Source organism: Dromiciops gliroides, chromosome 1, assembly GCF_019393635.1.
Source record: "Dromiciops gliroides isolate mDroGli1 chromosome 1, mDroGli1.pri, whole genome shotgun sequence".
NCBI lineage: Eukaryota > Metazoa > Chordata > Mammalia > Microbiotheria > Microbiotheriidae > Dromiciops > Dromiciops gliroides.
The window spans coordinates 141,690,822-141,717,104 of NC_057861.1; the positions used below are offsets into that span (position 1 = coordinate 141,690,822).

Sequence of the window (26,283 nt, forward strand, 5' to 3'; positions counted from 1 at the left end):
GAAAGGACATTTCATGAAATGCAATACAAAATAGCATTTACATATTTAAGACAAATAAGGTCATATGTTGGCATCCATTTTCACTTTTGAATTAAAAAACCCAAGATTTGCTTATCATCTGTTCTATCACTTTTCTGTGAGGATGTTCTTATGTAATCCATTCTGTAAGATGAAAAACTCTTAGGAGGGCCTGAGGATCAAAAGGATCTTGACAGGCTAGCACATTTGAGCTGAATCCAGTAAGATAAAATTCAATAGAGATAAAATGTAAAGCCTTGAACTTGGGTACAAAAAAAAAATGACTTTACAAAACATAAGCTGGGGGAGCCACGGATAGTTGTTTTGAGAAGGACCACAAGCTCTACGTGAGTCGGTCATATAAAATGGCAGCCAAAACAACTGTTGCAATCTTGAGCTGCATTAATAGCATAGCTCCTAGGAATAGAAAGTTTCTAACACCACTGTACTGCTGCCCTTGTCAGACGTCACTCAACGGGAGTATTGTGTTTATTTCTGGGCGCCCTTGTTTAAGAATGCTATTGATGAGCTGGAGACTGTTCAGAGGAGATGGAAAAGGGTCTTGAGTACCCTCAAATCCAGTAGACCAATAGATTTGAACGAGACTAGCCAATTAGCTTGAAGCAGTGTGTAAGGGCCGCCTCTGCTCCAGACCACAGGAAGCTTACAACTCTCTCCTAACGCTCAGTGAGGCAGGATGCAGATTATTCTCTCTCCCCTCTTTCCTGGTAGACCTTCTGATCTTTCTGAGCAACGTGCTATCTCTTTACTAATATTTAATATGCTTTAATAAATGCTTAATGCCCATAACTGGTATAGTAGCATCTAATTGCTAAGTAGCTATATATTAGAAAACCCAGCTATATGTCCCTAAAACTTGGGACAGAAATAGGGCAACCCCATATAATTTTAAATGCCACAGTAAGATGGATCACAACAAGAGGCAAGCTACTTCAGTCCTCTTGTTATTCAGCTTTTCCTTTTATAAAATCAAAGTAAAATGATTATAAAGTACTTGAAAATTTCTGGAGAGAAGATGCATTCGATATAATTTATAATTTGTCATTAATGGTTAATATAGTCTCTATTTAAATAAGTCTTTTTTTTTTTTAAGTGAGGCAATTGGGGTTAAGTGACTTGCCCAGGGTCACACAGCTAGTTAAGTGTTAAGTTTCTGAGGCCGGATTTAAACTCCTACTCCTGACTCCAGGGCAGCTCACCTAGCTGCCCCATAATAAGTCTTTTTTTTTTTTTTAAAAGAATGAAACAAAATTCTATGTTTAATTTTTGTTGCCATATGATTTCCATAAAAAGGAATATGAGCACATGCCATAATAGTTTACGACTTGCATAGAAAACAATAAAATATTATAATCCACGTTGTAGCTCTAGTTTTGAAAAACAATCTCATCTCCCTATCTCCTCCACCTCAAAAAGAAAATCCCATTATCTACATAATAACTTCAGTAGTGCCTTAAATAGGACCATCATGTAGCCCCATGTGTATGTGTTAAAATTGCTACTAGCCTACTGCCACTTTCCTCATCTTACAGAAAACAATAAATTCCTACTTCGGGGAGAAAGCACTAAAGAGGTAGAGAAACAGGGTTCCCCCTGCCCCATTTTATTTGTTTTGTTTTTTCTTTTTAAATTTCAGAAATCTCTTTCTATTTCCTGGTAACCAGGAAGACAGATGTCACCCACTAGTGTCACATTTAAGGACACTTTTTGTTCACTGTGCCAGGCAACATATTTGCAGTGTGGGATATGGTGGCAGCTTGCTAGTCTACTGATTCTAGCTCCCTCCCATGTGGCACACACTGAATCTGACTATTCCATTCAACTGAAAGATAACTGCAAATGGTTCAGTAATACATTTGATGCATGCTTCCTCTCAGAGGATGCAGTTTATACTTGGCTACATCACAGGGCTTTTTGAGGCTACATTAAGTGGCATACTATTGATTATATTACCTGATTAGGAGAAAAGTGCTTGATAAATAAGAACTCTGGTAATGGGGAAAAAATCACACAACAGGAAGTGAAGACAGTAAACCCACTTTGTCCAATGACTACTTACATAAGGGTCTGGTATTAGTTTGAGACACTGAAAAAGAAGTCAGAGGTGGTTTATCACATAAGGATGGGTAGTTTATGGAAAAGAGGATATTCACCTATTGTTAATTTGAAACTTCCCAAGATTACATTATGGGAAAACTGATGAATTATCTCAACCACTTATTGCCATTACTGTTTATTTTTCTTATCTAACAGTATTTCTTGAAATGATTCTTATTGTAGTAAAAGCATCTATTCTTTTGTGTGTGTGTGTGTGTGTGTGTGTGTGTGTGTGTGTGGCAATTGGGGTTAAGTGACTTGCCCAGGGTCACACAGCTAGTAAGTGTTAAGTGTCTGAGGCCGGATTTGAACTCAGGTCCTCCTGACTCCAGGGCCAGTGCTCTATCCACCGCGCCATCTAGCTGCTCCAGCATCTATTCTTTAAAACATGAAAATGGGTGTCACTTTAATAAAACTATAGAACACTTGTACATTTTTGGATTCAAAATTTTATGATTATGGAATTATAGCCTTTTAAAGTTGGGACTTCACAGATTATTTGGTTCCCATTCCCCTCATTTGACGGCTTAGGAAACAGACCCAAGAAGTAAAGGGATTTTATCAAATAATACAGCTAGAGAGGGAGATGAACAATGGGAGGGAAGGAAGGAGGGAACAATGACAAGAACCCAGTATTCTGATTCTCATGCCTGAGCTCATTTTATGCTAACATGTGGCCTTTTCAAAGGTCTTCCAAAATTAAATAACTGACTTTTCCTTCTCAAAAAACTCAATAACATGTGTTGATGTCTATTTGAATATTCAGGAAATAAAGATGTCAGCAAGCAGATGCATTTGTGGTTAGAAAAGGGAATGCCATAAAATGACTGTGAAGAGAAACCCAGTGAAAGGTAAATAAAGACTTGCATAGTGCTGAATCAGCACTATCCAAGCCATAAAACTAGAATGAGCTCTTGAAATCATCTAGACAAAATCTCTCACATTAAAGGAGATTGAGGCCCAAAATGGCAAAGTGACTTATCCAAGTTCACATGGTTATTAAATAGCAGTACCTGTTGTAGCACAGAATTTACTAAGCAGTAATTCTACTCTGGCATTTATTATCATTAATAAGAAAAGGAGAAAACTCATTAGGGCTCTCACAGGGTCCTAAAAAATGAGGACTGACGTTATAGAGAAGCTCTAGTGGACTGGATGATTTATACAGTCTCTTCTGAGTCCTAGAATTCTTTGATTCTAATAATATACAATTTATTTACTCATACTTAAGCTAAAAATCATTCTATTCTTGCAATTTACAGTAACAGAATCAGAAATAATTATAACTTTAGATGATTTCTGGGAATTCTTTTCCCACTGTGACATTCTATGATTCTCTGAATATGGTATCTTTCTGACTTCAGGTCACTTTTTCAGATACGTCTGGGCCAGGCTCAAGACTTTCAGTTCATACATACTCCTTGTTTGTAAAGAGGATATTTATGCTATTTAGAACAAGAAGTCAATTTTTAGAAGTGTGCAACTTAGAACACAAGAACTCCGTGTTTTCTGTGCATATTCCAGAATCCAATGGAGGGGTGCCTTTGAGGACATGGTATTTTCCAAATTGGCCCCAAGGACAGATGCACCAGAGACCCGAGGGCTGCATGGGACATCCAAGATCTGGGTGGAATTGTGTTGACTGAATGGATATTAGGCAGGAGTGCTCGGTTGCAGGGAGACTTATTGTCTGTTGTTATTGCTATCCATTATTGAACCCCTTTGGCTTTTATTTTCTGTATCTGTATACTATGTTTTCTTGATTATCTTGATGTTATTTATTTTCCCCTTTGAATTTTAGTCCCTAATTTTGGTCATTCTTACTATGCCTTGTACTGTGCTTAGTTAATAGTTCTGGTCCTACTTTGTACTTGGGGCTATCCCAGGTAGTATCCACAGTACTGTTTTACCCAGTGTGCTCTCTTTGGTCATTGGCAGACCAAGGGGTTGGTTGCCTTTGACCAATGAGAGGGGATGTTAAGGGCTGTTAAAGGGTCCCCTGAACTTGTCTTTTTGAGTTGCCATATTTCCCAGAAACACTGGACTCAGAGCATGCAGGAGACCCTGAATGTGTCAAGGATGAAGTTCCCTGTAAGATGACATGATATGTTGTTGTAACCCAAGCTGGACTCTCTGTGTCCTTTGGAGACAAGACAGACACCAGCCATCTGTGCCAGGCTGGGATACTGCTTGTGCAGCTGGGGTCTTCTGCAGATAAGGGGACCTTCCTATCTTCATAGTTTAGCAGTTCCCAAGGGAAAAGAATGCAGCTTTTGCCATCACCCTTCTCCTCCCTGTGGGGAGTAGTTTTGGTGTCCTACATCTTTGATGCCCTGTTCCCCCTCCTATGTTATGTTCCTTCCTGGTATGCCCTCCTCCCTTTGTCCTGCTATTATAAAAGTGTAAAATTCTGTAAAAACTCTAAACCTGTTGGGTTCCCATGCATGTTCATTTCTCTTGTAACAAACCTGATTTTCACAAGTTTGATAATGTTGTGCTTGCCTTTTGACAAATCTGGGCTCCAAAATTTACTACCCATGGGGCATTTAAGAATCTACTTAAGACTCAGTTTCCTAAGATATAGATATAGATATAAAATGGGGATAGCACTATTAGTCTTACAGGATAAGATTTTTACAAGGTTTAAAAATTGAGAACTTGACAACATACTGGATTGTGGAAGATAAGGGAAGAATAAGAATCAGGGATTACCCAAATATTTCAAATTAGGATGGCTGGGTAGTGATTCCATGGATGGAAATGGGGAAGATGAGAAAGAGAAGTAAGTCTGGGGAAAAGATAATAACAAATGCCATTTTATAACACTTTAATGTTTCTCAGTTTCCTTTTCACGCTATCCCTATTGCCAGAATGACTCTACCCTCTCCAGCTCGATCTGCTGAAATCATACCTATCATTTTAAAGGCAATGTCATTTTTCCTCTTTTTAAAAAATTTTTATTAAGATCAGAAAAACCCTATCTTCTCTCTTTTCCTTTCTCTATGAATTGAGAAAGAAAGAAAAACAAAACTACTGATAAGCATATGTGGTAAAGCAAAATGAATTTCTGCTTTGGTCATGCCAAAAATATGTCTCAATCTGCACTCTGAGTCCATCACCTTTCTATCAGCAGGTGGGTAGTATATTTTATCATTAGTACTTTGGAATGTTGGTCATTCCATTGATCAGTGTTTAGAAGTTATCTTCACAACATAGTTGTTGCTGTAAAGTATTTTCCTTATCCTGCACACCTGACTCTATATTGGTCCTCCAAAGTTTCTTTGATATCATCCTTTTCATTACTGTATCATATTTAATAGACCATAACTGGTTTAGCCATTCTTCAATATATAGATGCTCCCCCCTCAGTTTTCAATTCTTTGCCATTGCAAGAAAAGCTACTATAGATATTTTTGTACACCCTTAGAGTGTTTTGCTTAGGACTTCTTCCTCTCTCAATCTATCTTTTCTTTCTTTCTTTTCTTATTTTCCTCTCATTTCCCTGTAAAGTGAAATGTATTTTTCTTCTCATATCTCTCTGTGTGTATGAGTGTATTCTTCTCTTCAAACAATTTGAATATTAACTACTCCTCCCATCCCTTCTTCATTTATTTAGAATACTACTTATACAATTTATGTGAGATAATTTTCCCTATACTTCTTCCTTTCCAATCTTCTTTAAAGGCAAGTAAAATATAACAGAACCACTCCCAAGTCCTTTGTCTAACTGGATTCCCTCTATGATCCCTCATGAAAATAAAATTTTGAGAAGACACATGTATAATCTCCTCATAATAGAAAGGAAACAGTTTATCCTAGTGGTAGCTAGGTGAGGTAGTGTAGAGAGTGCTGGGCTTGGAGTCAGGAAGACTGTGTTCAAATATGGCCTCAGACCCTTACTAGCCAAATGACCCTGAGGAAGATACTTGATTTTTGTCCCAGTTTCATCAGCTATAAAATGGTGATAATAGCACCTACCTCCCAATGTTGTTAATATTTGTAAAGCACTTAGCACAGTGCTAGCTGTATAAATGTTAGCTATAAAATTATTATAATAATTGTAAGTAGCCATAACAATAATTACTTTTTATTAGGTTAGTCCCTTCTTATTTCTTGCTCATGTTTATCTTTTTGTTTCTCTTGACTCCTGTGTTTGCACTTCAAAATTTCTATGCAGCTCTGGTCTTTTCATCAGGAATACTGAAAGGTCCTCTATTTCCTGAAAAAGCTTTATATTCAGTTTTTTGTTTTTTTTAAAGAAAGAAAGAAAGGTATTAAGGGGCCAGGTTATTTTATTTATTTTATTTTTTTGTGGGACAATGGGGGTTAAGTGACTTTCCCAGGGTCACATAGCTAGTAAGTGTCAAGTGTCTGAGACTGGATTTGAACTCAGGTACTCCTGAATCCAGGACCAGTGCCTTATCCACTGCTCCACCTAGCTGCCCCCTATATTCATTTTTACTGGATAAATTGTTCTTGTGTAATGATTGGAATGACGCCACCTACTGGAGACTTGCTGTGGAGAGCTCCACCATGAGGAAAATGCCTCAGAGGCATTGTGGCTTTTCCTTGGCATCAGGAAATGACGTTTGCTCATGGGTGCTGTCTATCAAGTCTACCAGCCAATCAACTGGAGGAGCCTCCTATGGTCTGGGAGGAGACAGGAAGGAGGAAAGGGAGCCTGCGCAGAGAGCGCTGGCCTTTTTTGGCTTCCGGACTTGATGGTGGTGGCGGCAGAGGACTTCACAGGAAATTTGAGGAAAGATAGGAATGTCAGGCTGTTAGAATTCTGTTCTCAATCTTTTTCTTTCTATTTTCCAATAAACCCTTAAAAACCTAAACTCGTTTTATCAGTGATTTTTAGTCAGTTTCCCCCCAAACTGGGGGAACACATTAGAATCCACATTTAGAATCTTAAATTACACACTTGGTTGTACACTTATGTATCTGCCTTTTGGAATATCTTATTCCAATCTCTGTACTTCTGTTAGTGATGGCTGCTCGATCTGATGTAATCTTGATTATAGCTCCTTAGCACTAGAATTTCTCTTTCTCTCTCTCTGGTTATATATTTTTTTCCCCCTTTGACTTAGAAGGTCTAGATTTTGGCTCAAATGGGCTGATTTTTACTTTGGGAATTTCTTTCAGGAGGTGATCATATGATTCTATTTCCACGATGTCTTCTGGTTCTAAGAGATCTGGGTAGTTTAATTACTTTTTTTGAAAGATGGTATTCAGGTTCTTTTTTTGATTGTGGCTTTCAGGTAGTCCAATGATTCTTTCTTTCTTTCTTTTTTTTTTTTGGTAAGGCAATTGGGGTTAAGTGACTTGCCCAGGGTCACACAGCTAGTAAGCATCAAGTTTCTGAGGCCAGATTTGAACTCACGTCCTCCTGAATCCAGGTCTAGTACACTAGTCCACTGTACCATCTAGCTGTCCCTTAGTCCAATGATTCTTAAATCATTTTTCCTGGATTTATTTTCCAGATCAGTTGTTTTTATTATGAGCTACCTTATTTTAAAAATTTTTTTAATTTTTTAGTTTTGTTTTATTAATTCCTTTTGTCTCATGGAGTCACTAACTTCTATTTTGTTCATTCTAATTTTCAGGGAGTTTGCTGCTTGGGTAAGATTTTGGACCTTTTATGCCAACTTGCTTTTATTCCCTTTCTAATTTCTTCTTTTACAGTTCTCAGTTATTTTTTCAATTTTTTCCTCTAATCCTCAGATTTCATTTTAATAAATTTTTAATAAATTTAATAAAAAGCTAACTCTTTTAAAAAATCAAAAAAACCTGTTGCTTCAGCTCTTGCAAGTATTCTAGTTGAACCTGTGCCCAAACTATATTTTTCTTTGAAGATTTATTTGTAAATTTTTGGAGTTATTCTCTTCTTTTGGGTTTGCATCTTGACCATTCTTATCACCATAACAGGTTTTTTGGGGGTTTTTTTGTTTGTTCATTCTTCTAGCCTACTTCTGGATTTCAGTTTTCATATAAGTACAGGGCTTTGCACATTTCTGGAGGAAATGTCTGAGTTGGTCTTGCTGCTGCTTTCTTGGGTGACTGAATATTGAGTTATCTAAGGATCCTTGGGGTCAACTCAGGCCAGAGCCTTACAAAGCCCAAAGTGGTCTGATCCAGGGCAAATTCCAATTTCTGCCCTCTTGATTTGAGTGCTGTAAGTTCCTGACTTAGGTTTGAGGCTAAGCAACACATCTTTGGGCCTGCCCCAGTTGGAGTTTCAGTACACTGTTGCTGGATATAATATAAGACAGTTGGAAAGATCTGCTGGTTTGGATTGTAAAAACTGATGGTTGGTTCCCTTTTGTTTTTGGATTCCTTCCCTAGTTATTAATCCACTGCTGGGCTAGAGGCAGGAACGGAGACCTCATTATGCTTCTGGAGTCAGAGTTGCACACCTTCTCAGTAATCTGAACTTGCTCCTTGCTAGGTATACAGCCTGATGCTCACAACTGTTCCTCACCTTGGAATGCCACAGCTATGGGCAGGCAGGTCCCCTTCTCATTCAGTTCTGGATCTGTGACCTGGAACTGGGTAGCAAGTAACAAAGCTTTAAGCTGATATCTATTCCTATACCACGTACAAGACTGGACTTCTGTTTGTTGGATTTGAACCTGTTCTTGACCTGGTGCACAGACTCTCTATGATCTAGAATGTTCTCTGCTGCTGTTTCTAGCTAGACTCCCATCCCCAGTGTTTGTGGACCTTTCTGTTTTCCATGTTGAGTTGGGCTGGAAAAATGACTCACTATGCTTTCCCCCCCTGGATTTCCTATTCAGTACTTGGTCCGGGACATTTTCCAGATCTGTATGGAGGTGGTGTGTGTGTGTGTGTGTGTGTGTGTACACACACCACACACTCAGGCTTATTTTAATGTTGTCTCCTCCATTAACTATGTACAAATACGCTATGTAAAACATAAATAGGAAAGATGCAACAGAGGAAAGGTACTAGGATTGAGAAGTATTGGCACAGGCTTCCTGTGAAGAAAAGCAAGGAAGTAGAGATGAGGAGGAAGAGCTTTCCAGGCATGGGAGACCAAGAGTGAAAATGGTGTCTTGTTTAGGGAGCAGTGTTACTGGTTAGAAGAATATGATGAGGGTGTGTGTGTGTGTGTGTGTGTGTGTGTGTGTGTAAAGTATAAGAAGACTAGAAAGGTGGAGGGGCAGGTCATAAAGGGATTTTGAATGCCAAACTGAGCATTCTGTATTTGAACCTGGAGGTGATAGAAGTCCAGTGGAATTTATTTAGGAAAATCACTTTGATTGCTGAGTGGAAGACAGAGTGGGATGGGGTGGGGGAGGTACTTGTGAATGGCAGACTGATCAACTGGCTATTTTAAGAGTTCACGTGTAAGGAGATGAAAACCCAAACTAGGGTGATGGTAATACCAGAGGAGAGAAGGGGACACAGTCAACATATGTTGCTAAGGTGAAACTGATGGGTCTTGGCAATAGACTGGATATGGGAAGATGGAGAGGGGTGAGAGATTGTGAGGAACCAAGGATGACACTTAGGTTGTGAGTTTGGGGTAGAGAGGATAGTGGTGCCCTCAATAGTTACAGGGAAATTCGAAGGGAAAGAAATTGAGTTCCCTTTTAGATATGTTGAGTTTAAGATATCTATGGGACATTTAGTTCAAGATGTCTGAAAGACAGAGATGTGAGACTGGAGGTCAGCAGAAAGTTTAGGGCTGGATAAATAGATTTGAGAATCATTAGAATAGAGATAATTGAATCCATGGGAAACAGAGCTCAAGGCTGGAAGATTCAGCCACTCAACAATATTAAAAAAGTGATCACTTAGGGATAAGCTGTGGCAGAATGGTATAATGTGAAGCAAATAGGAAAGAAAAGACTCTGTCCTCAAGGAGTTTATATTCAACCCAGAGAGAGTTATGTGACATTCATAAGAAAAAGATGAAAAATAAAGCAACATGCCACTGTGTACAAATTAATATGGTAAGGGAAACATGATCAAAATGACTTCTATATTCCGTATTAAAAGAAAAGAGGAGTTTAAAGCTGTGAAAATATTGTACTGAGGATATACTGGAAATCCTACTAACATTTCTGGAAGAAAGAACTAATAAACCAATCTGATGATTTAGGGTAATTTTAAAGAACATCAAATAATTTTGTTTCTCATTATTTTAAAACCTGAAATACTTTTAGGGATTTTTAGATAATTTCCTCTTGCTAAAATAGAGCTTGCCCTTATTCTTTTATAATAATGAGTAAATAGAAAAAATATTTGTTTTCAGATGTGAAGTAGCTTCATGAGCTAACTCATTATGGACTTGCTAAAATTTTCTTATTCTATTAAAACACTGGAACAGAGTAAAGCCCTTGGTTTTCCTGTTCCTAAAAAGATAATGTTTAGTTATACAACAAAAGCTAAGGACCCTAAGGATAAACCTTAATATATTTCAACCATTTTGCATTCTTAAACTTGATTCAGCTACAGGACATGAACTTAACAGTGTCTGTAGGAGAGGGGAGGAGTGTCTCCTGGCCTGCTAGCTGTTTTTATTTGTTTGATCAATCCTAAAATTTTGGAAATGAAGACTAATTTCATTGCAGCAGTGGTTAACACACTGGCAAATGTGAAAGCTCTTACCTGTACACCTGTAGCTAGAGGCTACTCCTTTAAGCACAGCGTCGAAAATAGACATTTCTACCCTCTGCTTTCGGTGGTGACAGCTAAGCAGCAAAGAGGGCTGGGACACCACAAGATACAGGAAAGGGTCTAGCTGTAAGTCTCCAGCTCCTCTTCGTCCAGGCTGTCGAACAATAGTGATGCCAAGGGCTTGCCTAGCAGAAGATCTTGTGGATGAATGAAGATTTTCTAATGAAAGAAGTCCCATTTTTCTTCCAGAAGGGAAAGAAACACTACTGCTTACGAGGTCATCTGCCGTCACCTTAGAAATACAAGTCTGGCTGGGCTGAGTAACGCCATCTGACTCTGCTGCTGGAAGGTTTAATGAGCTCTTGTCGACTTTCTCGGTATCATTCTGGTCTTGTGCTTTCACTTTAGGCAAAGCTGTACAGGAGTAGGTCATCAGAGAGATTCGACTTGCAGTAATAAATATGTCAAAGGGAATAAAATTCAGATTTTTCACAATTGATGACTGGTGAGAAGGACGGGCAATCCGATGCTGACTGGCACCACTACGTTGCTCTATTTGAACAATCCTAATTTTGACACTGTCACTACCAATGCCACTGTCTTGGGCTCCACTACAACGGGAAGAGGTTTCTGCCATGCCCCCATCGGGAGTATCCATGTTTCTATGTTCTTGTTTGGAGATCTGTAAAGGAAAATATTAAAATTATTCTATAAGTTATACTCAAAGTATTTCCATTTGATTTGCAAACAATTATAACAAGCATGATGAGGGGAAAGGGAATTATAAAAAAAACCAGCCAAATTCAACTTCTAATGCAGTCATCCCTCATGAAAAACACTGTAGGCGTCTGTTCCAAAGAAATGATGACTTGCTTTGGAGGGCCAAAAAAATACATTAAAGGAAATGAGGAAATATGGGTTTCTAGTCTCTAATGTACAATTTGCAATTTAAGTCTCTCATCCTCTGATTTAAAAGAAAACAGTATCCATGAGAAGCTGTACCACTTGAGAAGAATAAACTATTTGACAAAATTAGCTTATGTTAAGCTGTGGGCACTATTATGCTTGAAATAGTATTTGATAACATAAAACCATCCTGGTAAGGTTTTATGGAGGAGGAAGTATGTGTGAGAAAATAAATTTTCCCAAATTATGAACATATTGGAAGAATATGTAACCTATCACCTATAAATACTATGTATTGATACCTGGAAATATGCTTTACAGTATTGTAGGTACTTAAAACAATTATCAAGGGAAAATTTAGTTATTTAAAGTTTATTTTTTCCTTAGCTCACTGAGTATTATCACCTCTCCCTAACTTTGCGATTCCATTACTCTTCCATTCATCAACTCCTTCTCCTCTGAACAAGCCTTTATATCACTATGAGAGGAGAGAAAACAGAGACCTGTGTAAAGAGAGCAGCTGTAATCCAGGAACAACATACTAGTACATCCCACCAAAAAGGGTGCTCTTAGACACCTTGTTCTAGGTCCTTCAAGTTCCAACTTGAGAATTACTATTCAAGGTCTGGCATTTCTTCATTTTCTCATTAAGTTCTCACTACTTTTTTCCTGATCTGAAATTATAGTCTTTATTTTGTGTACTTCCTGTAATCATTTTTCTATGAACATGTGGCAACCCCCATTAGAATGTAAGTTTTTTGAAAGCAGGAGTGTCCCAAGTATGTTGCAAGAACGTTTGGTCCATAACATCTTAATAAATGCTTGTTGATTGATTGACTCACATGTGGTTTTTCAAATTATAAATAAATTGCTTTTAAAGGGCTTAAATGTGAAACAGTTCTTAAGCTACCAATGAAAAATGTAATACTACTATTACTATTTAATTACAGTTAAATCTCCTTTGCTTAATTGATTAAGGAAGGAGTACTTCTAAGGAAAGATACAGTTTTGCCCTCAAATTGGAAGACTTTAATATTATTACTTTTTGAAATAAAAAAGGCAAATTTAAAAAATAACCATATTTAGTAAAAGAAATACACAAAGGACTAAATTCTTCTTCATCGTCAAGTGGGACCCAGTAGTTGTGTTGCTATCGTTGAATCAGGGAAGAGGTTGTGGCAAGGTGGAAGAGGTATGTATGCAGCTATGAGCATTTTACCAGCAAACCATCTTTAGTTAAAACTAGGAAAATGACAAGCACAATAACAGACTGATTTTTTAAGCTTTCAAAACTGACATTACAAACACTTGAAATGTATCTTCTCGCATATACTCAGCCCTTAATTCTCACATATGTGTCAAGAGAAGAGCAATAGCTAGGGCTCAAGAGACAGAGGATCAGATGCTCTTACTTGAAGAGACTGATGCTTTTCAGTCTTCACTAATAGCCTACACTCTGGTCTCATTGAGATAAGCAGGTGAAACTGAGGCCACACCAGGCAAACACAGGAGCTACAAGCCCTACCAAGTTTGAAAGGTTTGGAGTAACAGTGAGTGTATTTGTGGTCCAGAGACCCAGTCTTATGAAGCTCATTGTGGATACTCAACTTCAGAATGAGGGACATTAGGTAATAAATTGTTTTTTAGACCAGGCCATTCACAAGGACTATCTACTAAGGTATGGAGAAATCGTATGAGTTACATCAAGAGAAGTATTTCAGGAACCCTGAAATATAAAAATATGTTTAAAACAAACAAAAAAAATCATTGGGGTAAATGTTACGGCAGCCTCCAATAAGTCAAATTTTATGAACTTCTGGGGCAAATTCAGAATGAAAATTGTTTTATTCATTGAAATGCAATGTAACGATTGGAATGACGCCACCTGCTGGAGATACATAGGAAAAGCTATATATAGGAAAGCTCCACCCTGAGGAGAAGGTCTCTGAGAGCAAGACCATGGGTCTTTTCTTTGGTGTCAGGAAGTGACATTTGCTTGTGGGAGGAAGAAGGGGGAGCCTGGCACTCTAATTCTGGCTCTTTCCTGTGGACTCTGGCGGAGAGCAGAGCTAGAAACGCGCTCTCCCTTTGATAGATGAATCTAGGCCTTTCTCTCTCTCTTTACCAAATTCTTATTCTCCTTAATAAATGCTTAAAAGTCTAACTCTTGCTAAAGCTTATAATTTATTGGCAACTACTCATTATATTTTTAGATAGTATGGCTAGAATTTTAGCCCTTACAGCAAGAATGTATGAATGATTTTTAAAAGACCCAACTTCCAGTATTAAATTTTCTCCTGTTGATTAAGGTAGCGTGGTACAATAGAAAAAGAGCCAGTCTCTTAGGAAGACCTGGGTTCAAATCACTTAACTCACATTTCTAAGATTATGGAAATCATAGAGCAGGTGTTGATCTTCCCTGGGAGAAAAAGATCCTTATGAGAGCTCTCTACTGCAATAAAATCACAAGTTCAGTTAAAAAAAAATTTTTTTTTAAATCCATAGCTGTTTTTACCTGGGGTTCAGGAACTTTAAAAGTATTTTGACAACCAAATTTTAATAAGATTAGTTTATTTGGTAATCCTATATTTTTTCTTTTATGCAGAAGGGTCCATGGGTTCCACTAAACTGCCAAATGGCTCCATCATACAAAAACATGTTAAAAACTCCTGATACAATCTCTTTTTTACATAAAGTGAATTTAGTGCTACCTAAAATGGTTAACATGAAAGGTCCAATCATTTGTAAGGAAGAGAAGAAAATACAGTGCCCATTTCAGTTCATGAAACATTTTATCAAACATCAGCTATCTTAGGTCATTGTTAAAACTTATTAAATGTTATGGCCATACTAATTTCTAGCTGTTATTAAGTGGATTGGTAGTGTGAAATAATAAGTAGCAAAAGCAGTGTGTGTAGACTACCACTCAGTTTGCATAGGTTATTGAACAGAAGAAGTCAGATGCAAAACATCCAAGTCACATTCCAAGTAATATGGAATTTGCCCCTGTCATCCAGAAAAGAAAAACTGATTTTCATTAAAAAAAAAAAAAAGAAATCATGGAGTTCTGAGGCTTAGAAGCCTGATTGCTAAAAATGTTTGCTCAAAACCAAGATTTGTTATTTTCCCTTGTTGCAGAAATAATATTTTCATAATTGAAATAAATAAGCTACAACTTTCAAGACATACTGTAGATATTGAAAAACAAATCTGCTGATGTGTTAGTAGAGCACTGCAGATATATCTGTTACATTGAAGAGCACTTGACCTGCTATTGAGTCAAGTTTTACAGTTAATTAAGTGTGCCTGGCCATAAACTTGGGCATCAATTTACCATTCCTTTGTGGAAAAAGAAAACTTCACAATGTAATAGCTTTAAAAAGACCCTTTGCTTTACTATAGGCTAAAGGGACTAATAATTTAAGTTGTCAAAAACAGCAATATTTGCTTGCTGTTGGTGACTATAACAGAAACATTTATCATTGGGCAGTATTTGTTATATCAGTTTTACTCTTTACATAACCCATTTAAAATGAACAATAAAAGTTTTCTTTAATTAGCTACTGGTGTGCATTAACATGATCATGATTAAACCATAAAAACCAACTGTACATTACTCTGGTCCCCTCTCCCATATGTTTTAAATTATTCTAGTTGAAAATGTACTTTGAGTCCCTTTTAAAAGTTCGACCTTCTGCTTTCAGAGAATTAAATGCATATTACTGTAGTGGAGAAGATAATGTTTCAGACCTCCAGGCATATATTAAACACACTGGCAGCACATTAGACAAAATGCTTGACTTATTAGATACTTCCTATTCTAAACAGTGTCATCAAAGGCTAAAAACAAAATCCATATAAAAGCTGCACAATGCTTCCACACAGAACCTGTGCCAAAATCCCTGTACTTTCCAACTAATGAGGAAAGGATGTGTACTCTTAACATATGAATGTAAGATTTTCCAAGCATTCACTTTAGGAAACTGGGCTATTGATTCCATATGGCTTATGTTAAATGAAACTGTATTGGTAAAATAACCTTTAAGATATCTGGCATGATAACTGTAATTAAACAGTATTCAAAGGGCTAAAACAAAGGAGAATTTGGTTCCACAATAGCTAATTAAAATAAAATGAAAAAACACAGCATGTCATCTATCAAGATAAATTGTTATTGTTTAAGAACTATTTAGATACTGTTAAAATATACTTTTAGATAAAATCTGAAAGGCCTGGAAAAATATTTGTGGCTTAAAAATGGATAGTTTGGCGAAGAAAAAAGTATAAGACTCTGAAATTTTATGCGGAGATAACAGCTTTAAGGCTCTGAGCATAACCAGATGGTCCTTAAACTGCAGGAATTCTACAGTTTCCCTGTCAATGGGCTTCAATAGGAGGAGGTTTTCAATAGCTAGAAAAACATGTCAAGCTGATAGTTTACTTCTTAGATCATTTCAGTGCATTTTCCCATCCTTTCACAGTTATGTAGCCTACAGATACTAGTCACCATGGAAAAGGTGCTGAAAGCTCCACTAGTAGCTAGGGAACTATGGCTAATTCTTCCTTTTTATGTACTGTGATAGGTGAGTTTACCAGTTTAACCTTTGGAGTTCGGGGCGTGGGAGTGAAGAATGGGGAGGGCACAGGGAGGTACAATATATGTCTGAAAGGGCAGACTCAGGTGGCACTTGTATTTTCTGACAATGAATGGTAATATAGGAGAAAATCTCAAATAAAACTAATTAATGTTTTTTCAACAAATATCTTCAGTTAAATAGTTTTATGGTAGGGGATGAGAGAAGTCTAATGACCTTATCCTAACCAATTCTCATTATTTAAAAGAAAGTTCAAATAAAGGGACTTGAAAGAAAAAGTGGTAATATATCAGAGCATGAAGAAAATTGTTTTATTAATATAATTATTTTATTGTGCCAGCCAAAAAATATTTAAATATTCTATTGTAATACTTTTTTCATATTCTTTACCATTTATTTGCTAAAAAAACTAATTATATACACTAAACACAACTCCATCTGCATAATTTTTCCACCTTCTAATCATAATTATGGTTATATAATGGTAACAGTGAAGTAATATTTCCACTGCAATAGTTACTCTAACGTTGATCAAAATATCTTCAGCCAATCATGAGATCATTTTCAACATTACATAAATTATGGAAAAAGTCACAAGTGTGAAACCACAGAATCAAAGTGCCAATCACATCTGGTCCATCACTATGACATTTGACCCAATTTTATTGCTCTTGCTTAAAACATAATATTTTCATGGCCATAGGAGTCATGTTAGTTTATAAAATCAACTGTCATAAGAGGATAAGGTTAAGTATTTTTATTTTATACTGGGATGATAAAGACGATACTTTCCAATTTTGAGTAAGTTATTTGCTCCATTATCAAGACATCTAAAGTCAAAACACCTGCAACAGACATTCAAAAGGGTCTGTTACTTTGTTTTGTTGTCTGCCCTTAACATGGACAAATTCTATATTGTTAACTCCACAGAAACACAGTCATTCTGACAACTAGAAACACTTTTCTCCAATTTAATAAGTTAACGTTGTTAAGTAAAGAAACCAAATATATTTTTCTTGGTGTCAATGTTAAAATGATGTAACCATAACAGTCCACAAGCTTTATCCCTTCACTCCCCCACCTCCTTTTTGAGTAATTACACATTTGTCATGTGCTAGGAAAGGCTGGTATAAATAGCATGCAAGTATCCAAACTTAAATAAAAAAGAATTTGTGATGGGGGAACAAATATATTTAAACTGAATTGTCTCTTTTAGTGTCACAGGTCCAATTTTTTTGACTGAAGAGGTTTTACTGACCCCTGCACACTTATGTACTGACTATGTACACACACACAGTGCTGGAAGGCAAAGGCTTTTAAAAATACAGTATTTCTCTCAGCAGAATATTATATATGATCTCATATACCATAATTATTCCCAGTTGGATGTAACAGAGTTTTCACAATAACGCAGTAATTATGCAAAAGAGCAGAACTAATGATACCCATCACTGCATAACAGATAGGATGGTAAAGAGGACTGCTACAGTTTCAAATTTCCCCTTTCATAAGTTAACTTTTCCGGCTCTTTGAAGTTCCATTAAGAGACTACTTACTACTGCTTACTAACTATCAGTTCAAATATTCCCATATTAGATCAGTGCTAACAGTACAACAGAAACAACAGGACCAGCTCATAGTATATTCTGTATTTTATTGCAGTCTGTGTTTGGTCTGTGTACTAATTTAGGTGCTAAATCAACCAATCGGGAAAGGGCTAGGGTTACTCTTAAGTATAGCACCTAGCAAAATGTTGGTACCTAATTCACTTCCATAGGCTGAAATAAGCTGAATTCGTGCATATAGGTACATATAATGTATAAATACAGACATTGTGAAAACAGAGAGAGGATAAAAAAGGACTCTAAAATTTTGCAAACATAACTCTGTGTTTCAAGCATGTTCTTTTTCTCTTTTTTTCCCTTTTAATTATTTTATTACATACTCCTATTTTAGGGGCTTAGATATTCATGGGGAACATAACTTTGGAATGAAACTTGGTATACAGGGTCTTACATTAGAAGCAATTTATGTTTAAAACTGAAAGACAAAGTGTTCAGTTTTGTTCGAGACAAAATCTAAATGATCTCTAAAAAATTTCAGTTTGGTTTCTGTTTGGCTAGTTTAATGCAAATATTATTTGACATAAACTTGACTTTTCATCCAGGGAAATGCCTTTACAGTAGAAAATAACAATGATCAAATTTTAAATTGCCATGATGTTAACTTTTTGAAAACAAAGTAGCTACTGTATGTGCAAGGTAACTCTTCACTAAAATTCAAGGTTCATTCCACTGCAGTCAATGCGGAAAGCATTTTGTTGCCCTGTGGCTGCTTAAAAATTTTCAATGGGATTAAATCAGCTGCAAGTCCTCATTATACCAGGGTTTACAATTGTGTCTAAATTCTGTGTCTGTTTCTCATAGAATTCTACTCAAAGTGACTTGGATTGGCTCCTTCAGAGCTCCTCTGATTTTACTAGAAACAACTGTATCGTATCAGCCTCTCTCATAAACTTCCTCTGAGATTGGATCAGCTCTGAACCTGAAGCACATGAAAGTTTGCTGTGCCTGTGCTGGCTGCAGAAATCACCAAAAAGTTTGAACTGAGCTGCTGCAGGAAAGCTGAGCTGGAATATGCTCATTAAATATTCCAGTGGCACTTTGACCAGTTCCATATTATCTGAAAGCTTCCCATTGGCAAGTAGAAACTTACAAATAGGCATCTTTGTAGGAAAATCCTAGTTGAACTGCAGAAGTAAGTCCCATGGTAAAAAGTAAACAAGTTCTTATCTATCTTATATTCCTTACTGAAACCTGTAAATGTGTACACATATAACTTTGAAAGAATCCTAAGGTAAACCATAAAGTTGAAACTCAATGTAGAATTCTTAGAAATTTTAAAAACTCAAGTATGTTTCTTCAAATATATTGATCAACTTTTCCAAAATATATGTGAAAATTTGTTGTGAATTTATCCTGAAAATGACTTAGAATAGGTATACAAGAACTTTTGTTTCATCCATTTGCTTTGATAATGTAAAAAGTTAGTAATTTAACATTATATAAATGATTTCCATTATGATGTGATTCCTTTGATTAAACAGACTAATAGTTCTGTGAACTACAAAATTCATTTAGTTGAAGTAGATGCCATTTCCTAAATAATATTTCAGTAAAAATTACAGATACATACTCTTTGGAAAACTTCTTTTGGTATCACAAAGCTTAACTTATATATATATATATAGATGTCATGTATCTACCAAGTTCTACTAGCTCTTTCTTTCTTTCTGTGCAACAAACATTTATTTTATTTTTTCCTGTTACATGTAAGGGTAGTTTTCAACATTCATTTTCATAAGATTTAGAGTTCCAAATTTTTCTCCTTCCTTCCCTTTCCTCCCCCCTCCACAAGACATCAACCAATCTGATATAGGTTATATATGTACAATCCACAAGTGCTCTTATCAGTTCTTTCTATGGGGGTGGATAGTATGCTTCCTCATTAGTCCCTTGGGATTGTCTTGGATCACGGTATTGCTGAGAGTAGTTAAGTCATTCACAATTGCTCATAGAACAAGAGAGCTGTCTGTCACTATGCACAATGTAGTCACGATTCTGCTCACTTCACTATACATCAGTTCATATGAGTCTTTCCAGGTTTTTCTGGGATCATCCTGTTTGTCATTTCCTAGAGCACAATACCATTCCACTACAATCATATACCACAGCCTTTTCATTCATTCCTCAATTGATGGACATTCCCTTGATTCCCAATTCTTAGCCACCACAAAGAGTTGCTGTAAATATATATATATATATATATTTAGTGAGGCAATTGGGGTTAAGTGACTTGCCCAGGGTCACACAGCTAGTAAGTGTTAAGTGTCTGAGGCCAGATTTGAACTCAGGTCCTCCTGAATCAAGGGCTGGTGCTCTATCCACTGCGCCACCTAGCTGCCCCTCTGTAAATATTTTTTGTACAATTTCCCCCCCTTCTCTCTTTTTCATGATTACTATTGTTAACTGTTTCCCTCCATCCTATTCCCTTCCCCATGATATTTACTCTATTATCTATCTTCTTTCACCCTATCCCTCTTCAAAAAGGATTTGCTTCTGTCTGACCCCTCCCCCAATCTGCCTTCCCTTCTTTTGCCCCTCTCTCTTTATCCCCTTCCCCTCCTATTTTCCTGCAAGGTTAGATAGATTACACCACTCTCCATTAGCTCTTTCAAAGCTTACAAGAGTAGGCAAAGAAATATAAAGTGACCAGTGGTCAAGATGAATTTGAGAAGCATCTTTCACATATACTTCTTTCTCAAGGTAGTAGCAACTATATTTCTTCTCCTCACAAAGAGTCACTAGGCCACACATATGGCTCTACACAAATCATTTTAAGTCTTCAGTTCTTGAAGACTGTTAGTTTCTGAAACTCCTGAGGGTAAATTTAAGTGCCCCAACAGGTAATCACACACATCAGAAAATTTTTCTCTCATTTCCTACCAGTGAATCTACTACTTCAGCAAAACAGTCTTTCTTCTGTCACAGAATAGAAAGAACCTTTCCTCTCAGTCTCTGTTCAAGTAGTACCATATGCATATTTCCTTAGGTCATTCCCATGCATTTGGAACAAAGGGAAAAGGAGATTCAATTTGGCTACCCTCCTCAAATGACCAAATCTCATCACTATGTTATAAGACTTAGTGCTTAAGTCTCATCCCTTAAGAAGTCTTTTCTCAAGTAACTCATATCTAAACACAAATGAATAAAAACTAAACATGACTGTGACATTATAATCATACAAATCAAATATCTTTAGCCACATGTTTTGCTTTTAGATTTTAAAATTATTTTTATTGTGTATTTAGCAAAACACAAACAAACAGGAACATCTCAATTTACAAACTGTAGAAAAGAGGAATGCATATGGAACTATGAAGTCTGTCACACAGTTGTTTTTTAAATGATGCAATAAATTTAAAATAATGACAACAAAACTCTTCCACAAAGTGCTACCCCCAATGCCTCACTGTGGCATACAGGTGATCTTGGAGTCCAAAACACTTTTCCAGTGAAGCATAAGCTGGCAGGCTCAGCATACTAGAAAGGCTTTGATCTGTTTCCGAGGCCCAACCTACCTAACCATGGCCACCTGGTATGAATTGTCTTGCCCATGGAAAATCATGAAACAAAGAAAAAGAAAAAAAAAAAAGGACCTCTGGTACCTCTCCAGTGACAATGGCAAAGTGGTGGGAAAGGGGGCGAAAGATACAAAGAATCATACAATTTTTAGACTGTCAACACATTTCAATTGGACTGGTGGTATTCTTTAAATGTGAACTCCAACAAGTGGCTATATTGCTGGAGGACTCGAATCTTTTCAATCTTGACATTCTTGCTATAAACAAAACCAGAAGAAAGAAAGAAGCTTGTGCTAAATGGGAGGACAGCTCCCTGGGACTCCTTAGAGGTAAAGAAAGGTAAAACCAGAGAGGGTTTTATCATTTACTTTCCTGGACCATATGATCATCATCTATTACAGTCCTAATGATGAGTATTTGTAAAAGTTTTTACCATGAAAATAACTACTGAGGATGAAATGATAGAGAAATTGTATGAGGAGCTTGATAGACCCTCCAGATCAAATTCACCTAAATGCCAAAACTTGATCAGTTTAATGCAAAGGTGAGAAAAGGTGAGATAGGGAGAAATATATGGGAAAGGATTGTTCAGTAAGAAGGAAAGACCCCAAACTTGTAGATTACATAAAAGTCTCAGGTGTCTCAGTCATGAACACTTTCTTTGGGAAAAAAAAAAAAAGAATCGGTTAGGTGCTAGACCTGGTAAGCACCAAGGACCACCATGAGGAACATAAAGATATTTTAATATACAGGGGGGAGATTGTTTTTTAATGTCAGTTAACTAGCATTGATTAAGTGCCTACTATATGTCAGGTACTGTGCTAAGTAGACTCTGGGATGTGAGCGCTATCTCTGAGTAAGCATTTTTGTTGTCTACCATTGGTTTATCAGAACTAAGATCTTAATTAGTAAAAAATCAGAAGAAAGAATAATGTTAAGAACATTCAGTAGATGTATAGTGGATTGATATATAAACGAAAAAGCATTTATTTTTCATTGCTTGATATGTGCAAAGTACTGTACCAAGCACAGGGGACACAACAAAAAAACAAGACAGTCTGCTCACAGGGAACTCACTTTCTAATGGAGGAAGCAACCCAAAGAGAAGGTTGAAGCTGCAAGGCACATGGAAAGGCCGAGTGGTCCACAGGTGGCAGTGGCAAATGAGATGCATCTTTTTACTTGTAATTTATATGGGAAAATACTCTGTTTTTGTCATTAAGCCATTTGGCAGTGCTAAGGATGCTAAGGTGATGAAAACTTTCTGGGTTTTCATTAGCTGTGGCTGCTAAAGAGACAGAGGCTTCAGCATCTGTAAAGGCAGTTACTAGGTTGCAAGTTAGGTGGCTCATGAGACAGCATGTTGGATATGGAGTCAGGATCTGAGTTCAAATCCAGTCTCACACTGCTAGCTGTATGACTCTGGGCAAGTCATTTAATCTTTTTACTTCAGTTTCTATATCTCTAAAATGGGGGTATAATAACACTTACCTCCCAAAGTGGTTGAGAGAATGGAATGAGATAATACTTGTAAAACATTTAGCATAGTTCCTGGTATATTGTACATGTTAGCTGGATGATATCTATGGGGGTTAAGCTAGAAGCAGGGCCAGTCACTTGGGAGGGCAATCCTATTTTCAAAGTTCTCGGACACGAGTTCTGGACTATCTCCACCTTGATCTAGGGAGGTGATGGGAGAGGTGGTGATCTGACCAGCTTGGCACACTGACCACCCCTTCTCTCTTTCCTTTAGGAGAACTTGCTACGACAGACAGATTAGCTTGGCAGCCCTATTTGTAGCAGTTGGTTGGCAGTTGTCAGTAGTGGAAGGCATACTAGGCCCTGTCTCCCAAAGCCAGGTATACTCCTCCTTCAAAGGAGGCTATGGGATTCAGGCTAAAAGCAGGGCCTGTGGTGTGGGGGCACCACTACTCCCAAGACTAAAGGAAGAAGAAACCCAAAGGACAGCCCTGGCCAGAGAGAGAAATCCCCTGCAGAGGATGAGGCTCTCTAGAGGCTCCTGTTGGGGGATGCCTTTGTACTGACTGCAGCAAGCCCTAAAACACAGCCAAGTCTTATTCTAAAGCTTTCAGTCTGTTTACACAGCAAAGGACAAATGGGTGAAGAATAGCAGCTGCTCAGATTTCAACATGCATTTGTGGGGACACCAATAAGAGCTTATCTAACAGGATTCACACTTGGGGCAGACAGTACAGATGGTCAAGTTGGGCCCAATGTTGAATAGAAGGAAGAGAGGAAGATTGAAACTGCAAAACTTCTTTCCTGACCCCTTTCCATGAAAGCAAAATCCTAAGTTTTCAATATTTACATTCTGCCAGTGTTGCTACAGAGCAGTCAAGATAGGAAATAAGTACCTCTGAAGAACTAAAGAAGATGATCCTGCAGAGGTTAATGGAGGAGCACATGGTGGGTGTGAACAGGCTACAACACATAACCAAAGAGGAACTCTGAAGAGCAACAGGAGAGGATGTCATGAATGAATTGTATGACAGGAAAAGGAGACATGTCGGTCACATGGCAAGAGTAAGCTATGCCATGATGATGGCCACAGTGAGTCATGGTGAGTGGACGCCAAATGATGGACAGGTATGGATGGTATATACTCTGCATCACTGGAGGGAACATCTGGATCAATAAGATCATGGAACCCTTTGAATATTTTGAGACTATAATCGCCCTGCTTGTCTATGTCCTCTTCTTGAACTTCTTTTTGTTTCCTTGTTTATTTTGTTAAATTTAACCGACACTTTTTATTTTTCTACATCACTATTACTATCCAAAACTGTCTAAAGGAGCCCTTCTTTGTGTGATAAATAAAAATAGTTAAGCAAAACAAATCAAGACACTGGCTATGTCTGAAAATACAGGTTTAAATTTGCAGTTTTAATTCCTCACCTCTGCCAAAAGGTGAGAAATCTGCTTCATTATCACTTTTCTGAAGTCATGATGGGTCACTGAATTCTGTTTTCAGAGTTGTTGTCTCTTCTATTATTGTGCAACACTGTTCTCCTAGTACTGCTCAGTTCACTCTGGCTCACTTCATAAAAGTCTTCTATGAATCTATCATTATCAACATTTCTTATGGTATAGTTATATTCCAATACATTCAAATACAGTAATTTGTTCAGCCATTCCCCAAATGAAAGGCACACACTTTGTTTCCAGTTCTTTGTTACAGCAATAAGTGTTGTTATAAATAATTTTGTACATATGGATCTTTTCTAACTTTGATCTCTTTGCACAATATGAGGATCAAAAGATATTATCATCATTATTAGAGATAACAGGTAAAAGAAAATTTGCAAATCTTGAAGTGCTATATAAATGCTAGCCATTATTATGTGTAGAGCAGTGGTTTCATCAGGGTCAAAGGTTAAGTACTTTAGTCATTTTAAAAATTGTATTTGTGGATAAAGCACTGGCCCTGGATTCAGGAGAGTCTGAGTTCAAATCTGACCTCAGACACTTGACAATTACTAGCTATGTAACCCTGGGCAAGTCACTTAAACCTCACTGTCCTGACCAAAAAACCCTCACAAAAAGCTCCAACAAAAAACGTTCAAATGATTGGGACTTAATATTCTATTTTAGAAAAAATATGCCTATAATAGCACTAGTAAGGATCAATAATGATAATGCTAGTTCTTCAAGTTCTTTTTGTAGGTCTCAGGGTTTTAGGTTAGCCTATTGTCCTAAACAATGAGTTTTAGCTATCACCATTTATATTAATCAAAGAGTCTTAATTTTGTAAGTTCCCTAAACAGTAAGTTCTTTGAGGGCAATGTCTCCAATCTATCTTAAGAAAACCTACAATTAAGGTTTATTTTATTTTAGAAATGACACTGCCTTCATTCAGGCTCTGCAATGAGCCAATGAAGCTTAAAGGATCCCATTCCTGCTAACAACTGCCTTGTGTATGCTGCTCATTCTCTTTCCCTTTGTTCCTCTTCTTCCATTCTCTTTTACTCTAATAATGCCATGTTCTTCACGTAGGAAGATGATACTGCTTCTTAATGTTCCCTCTAATTTTTTTTTTTTTGGTGAGGCAATGAGGGTTAAGTGACTTGCCCAGGGTCACACAGCTAGTAAGTGTTAAGTGGCTGAGGCAGGATTTGAACTCAGGTACTCCTGACTCCAGGGCTGGTGCTCTATCCACTGCGCCACCTAGCTGCCCACCCCCTCTATTTTTAAAAGGTATAAGCAGATAATCTAAGAAGCATCAAACTATGAGGACAGAACATGTGGTAACAGAGGATAAGTAATGACCTGGGGAGTTTGGGCTGACAGTTTAGCACTTGTGAATGCACTGTAACTTCTATGTGGCAAACCTCTGTCAGGTGGGGCTCATGTAGGCTGGACTAATGACTGGCTTTCCCAGAGTTGAGTGTTAGGGGAAGGCCCAGGATTTTTGATACTAGTAGAGGGATTTTCCAAATTTCCCCTTTCTGTGAAATCTACTATATCTGAGGTACACAGTTTTGGAATCATAGTTAGGTTTGATTCTCCCCTCTCCTCACTGCCCATATTCCACCAATTGCCAAGTTCTGGCATTCTATCTCCATGGTACCTCTTACATCTGTCCCAGTCTTTGCACTCACAACACTACCACCCTAATTTAGGCTCTGATTACTGCTTCCCTGAATTGTTAGAATATTTCTCCAATTACTCTGTTTTGATGAGAGTTAAAAAGGACAGTATAAAAGTTGTCTTGAAGCTTAACATCAGGGGAAAAAACTCCCAAAACTCTAAGATCTTGGAAAGATCTTGGTCCCCAAACTTCCTGGCAAAAAGAGGAAGAAGAAATGGAAGTGGTGTTGGCTTTTATATTTGTGA

The 26,283-nt window shown here is 37.3% G+C and overlaps 1 protein-coding gene across 1 annotated transcript in view; it reads right to left on the reverse strand.

The window, feature by feature from the left end:
- Positions 1–26,283, reverse strand: part of VPS13B (vacuolar protein sorting 13 homolog B) — a 996,174-nt gene that overhangs the window by 242,981 nt on the left and 726,910 nt on the right. The window contains exon 34 of the mRNA XM_043982862.1: positions 10,777–11,467. Coding sequence (XP_043838797.1) covers positions 10,777–11,467 — 691 coding nt within the window. The remainder of the gene's footprint in view (positions 1–10,776; positions 11,468–26,283) is intronic.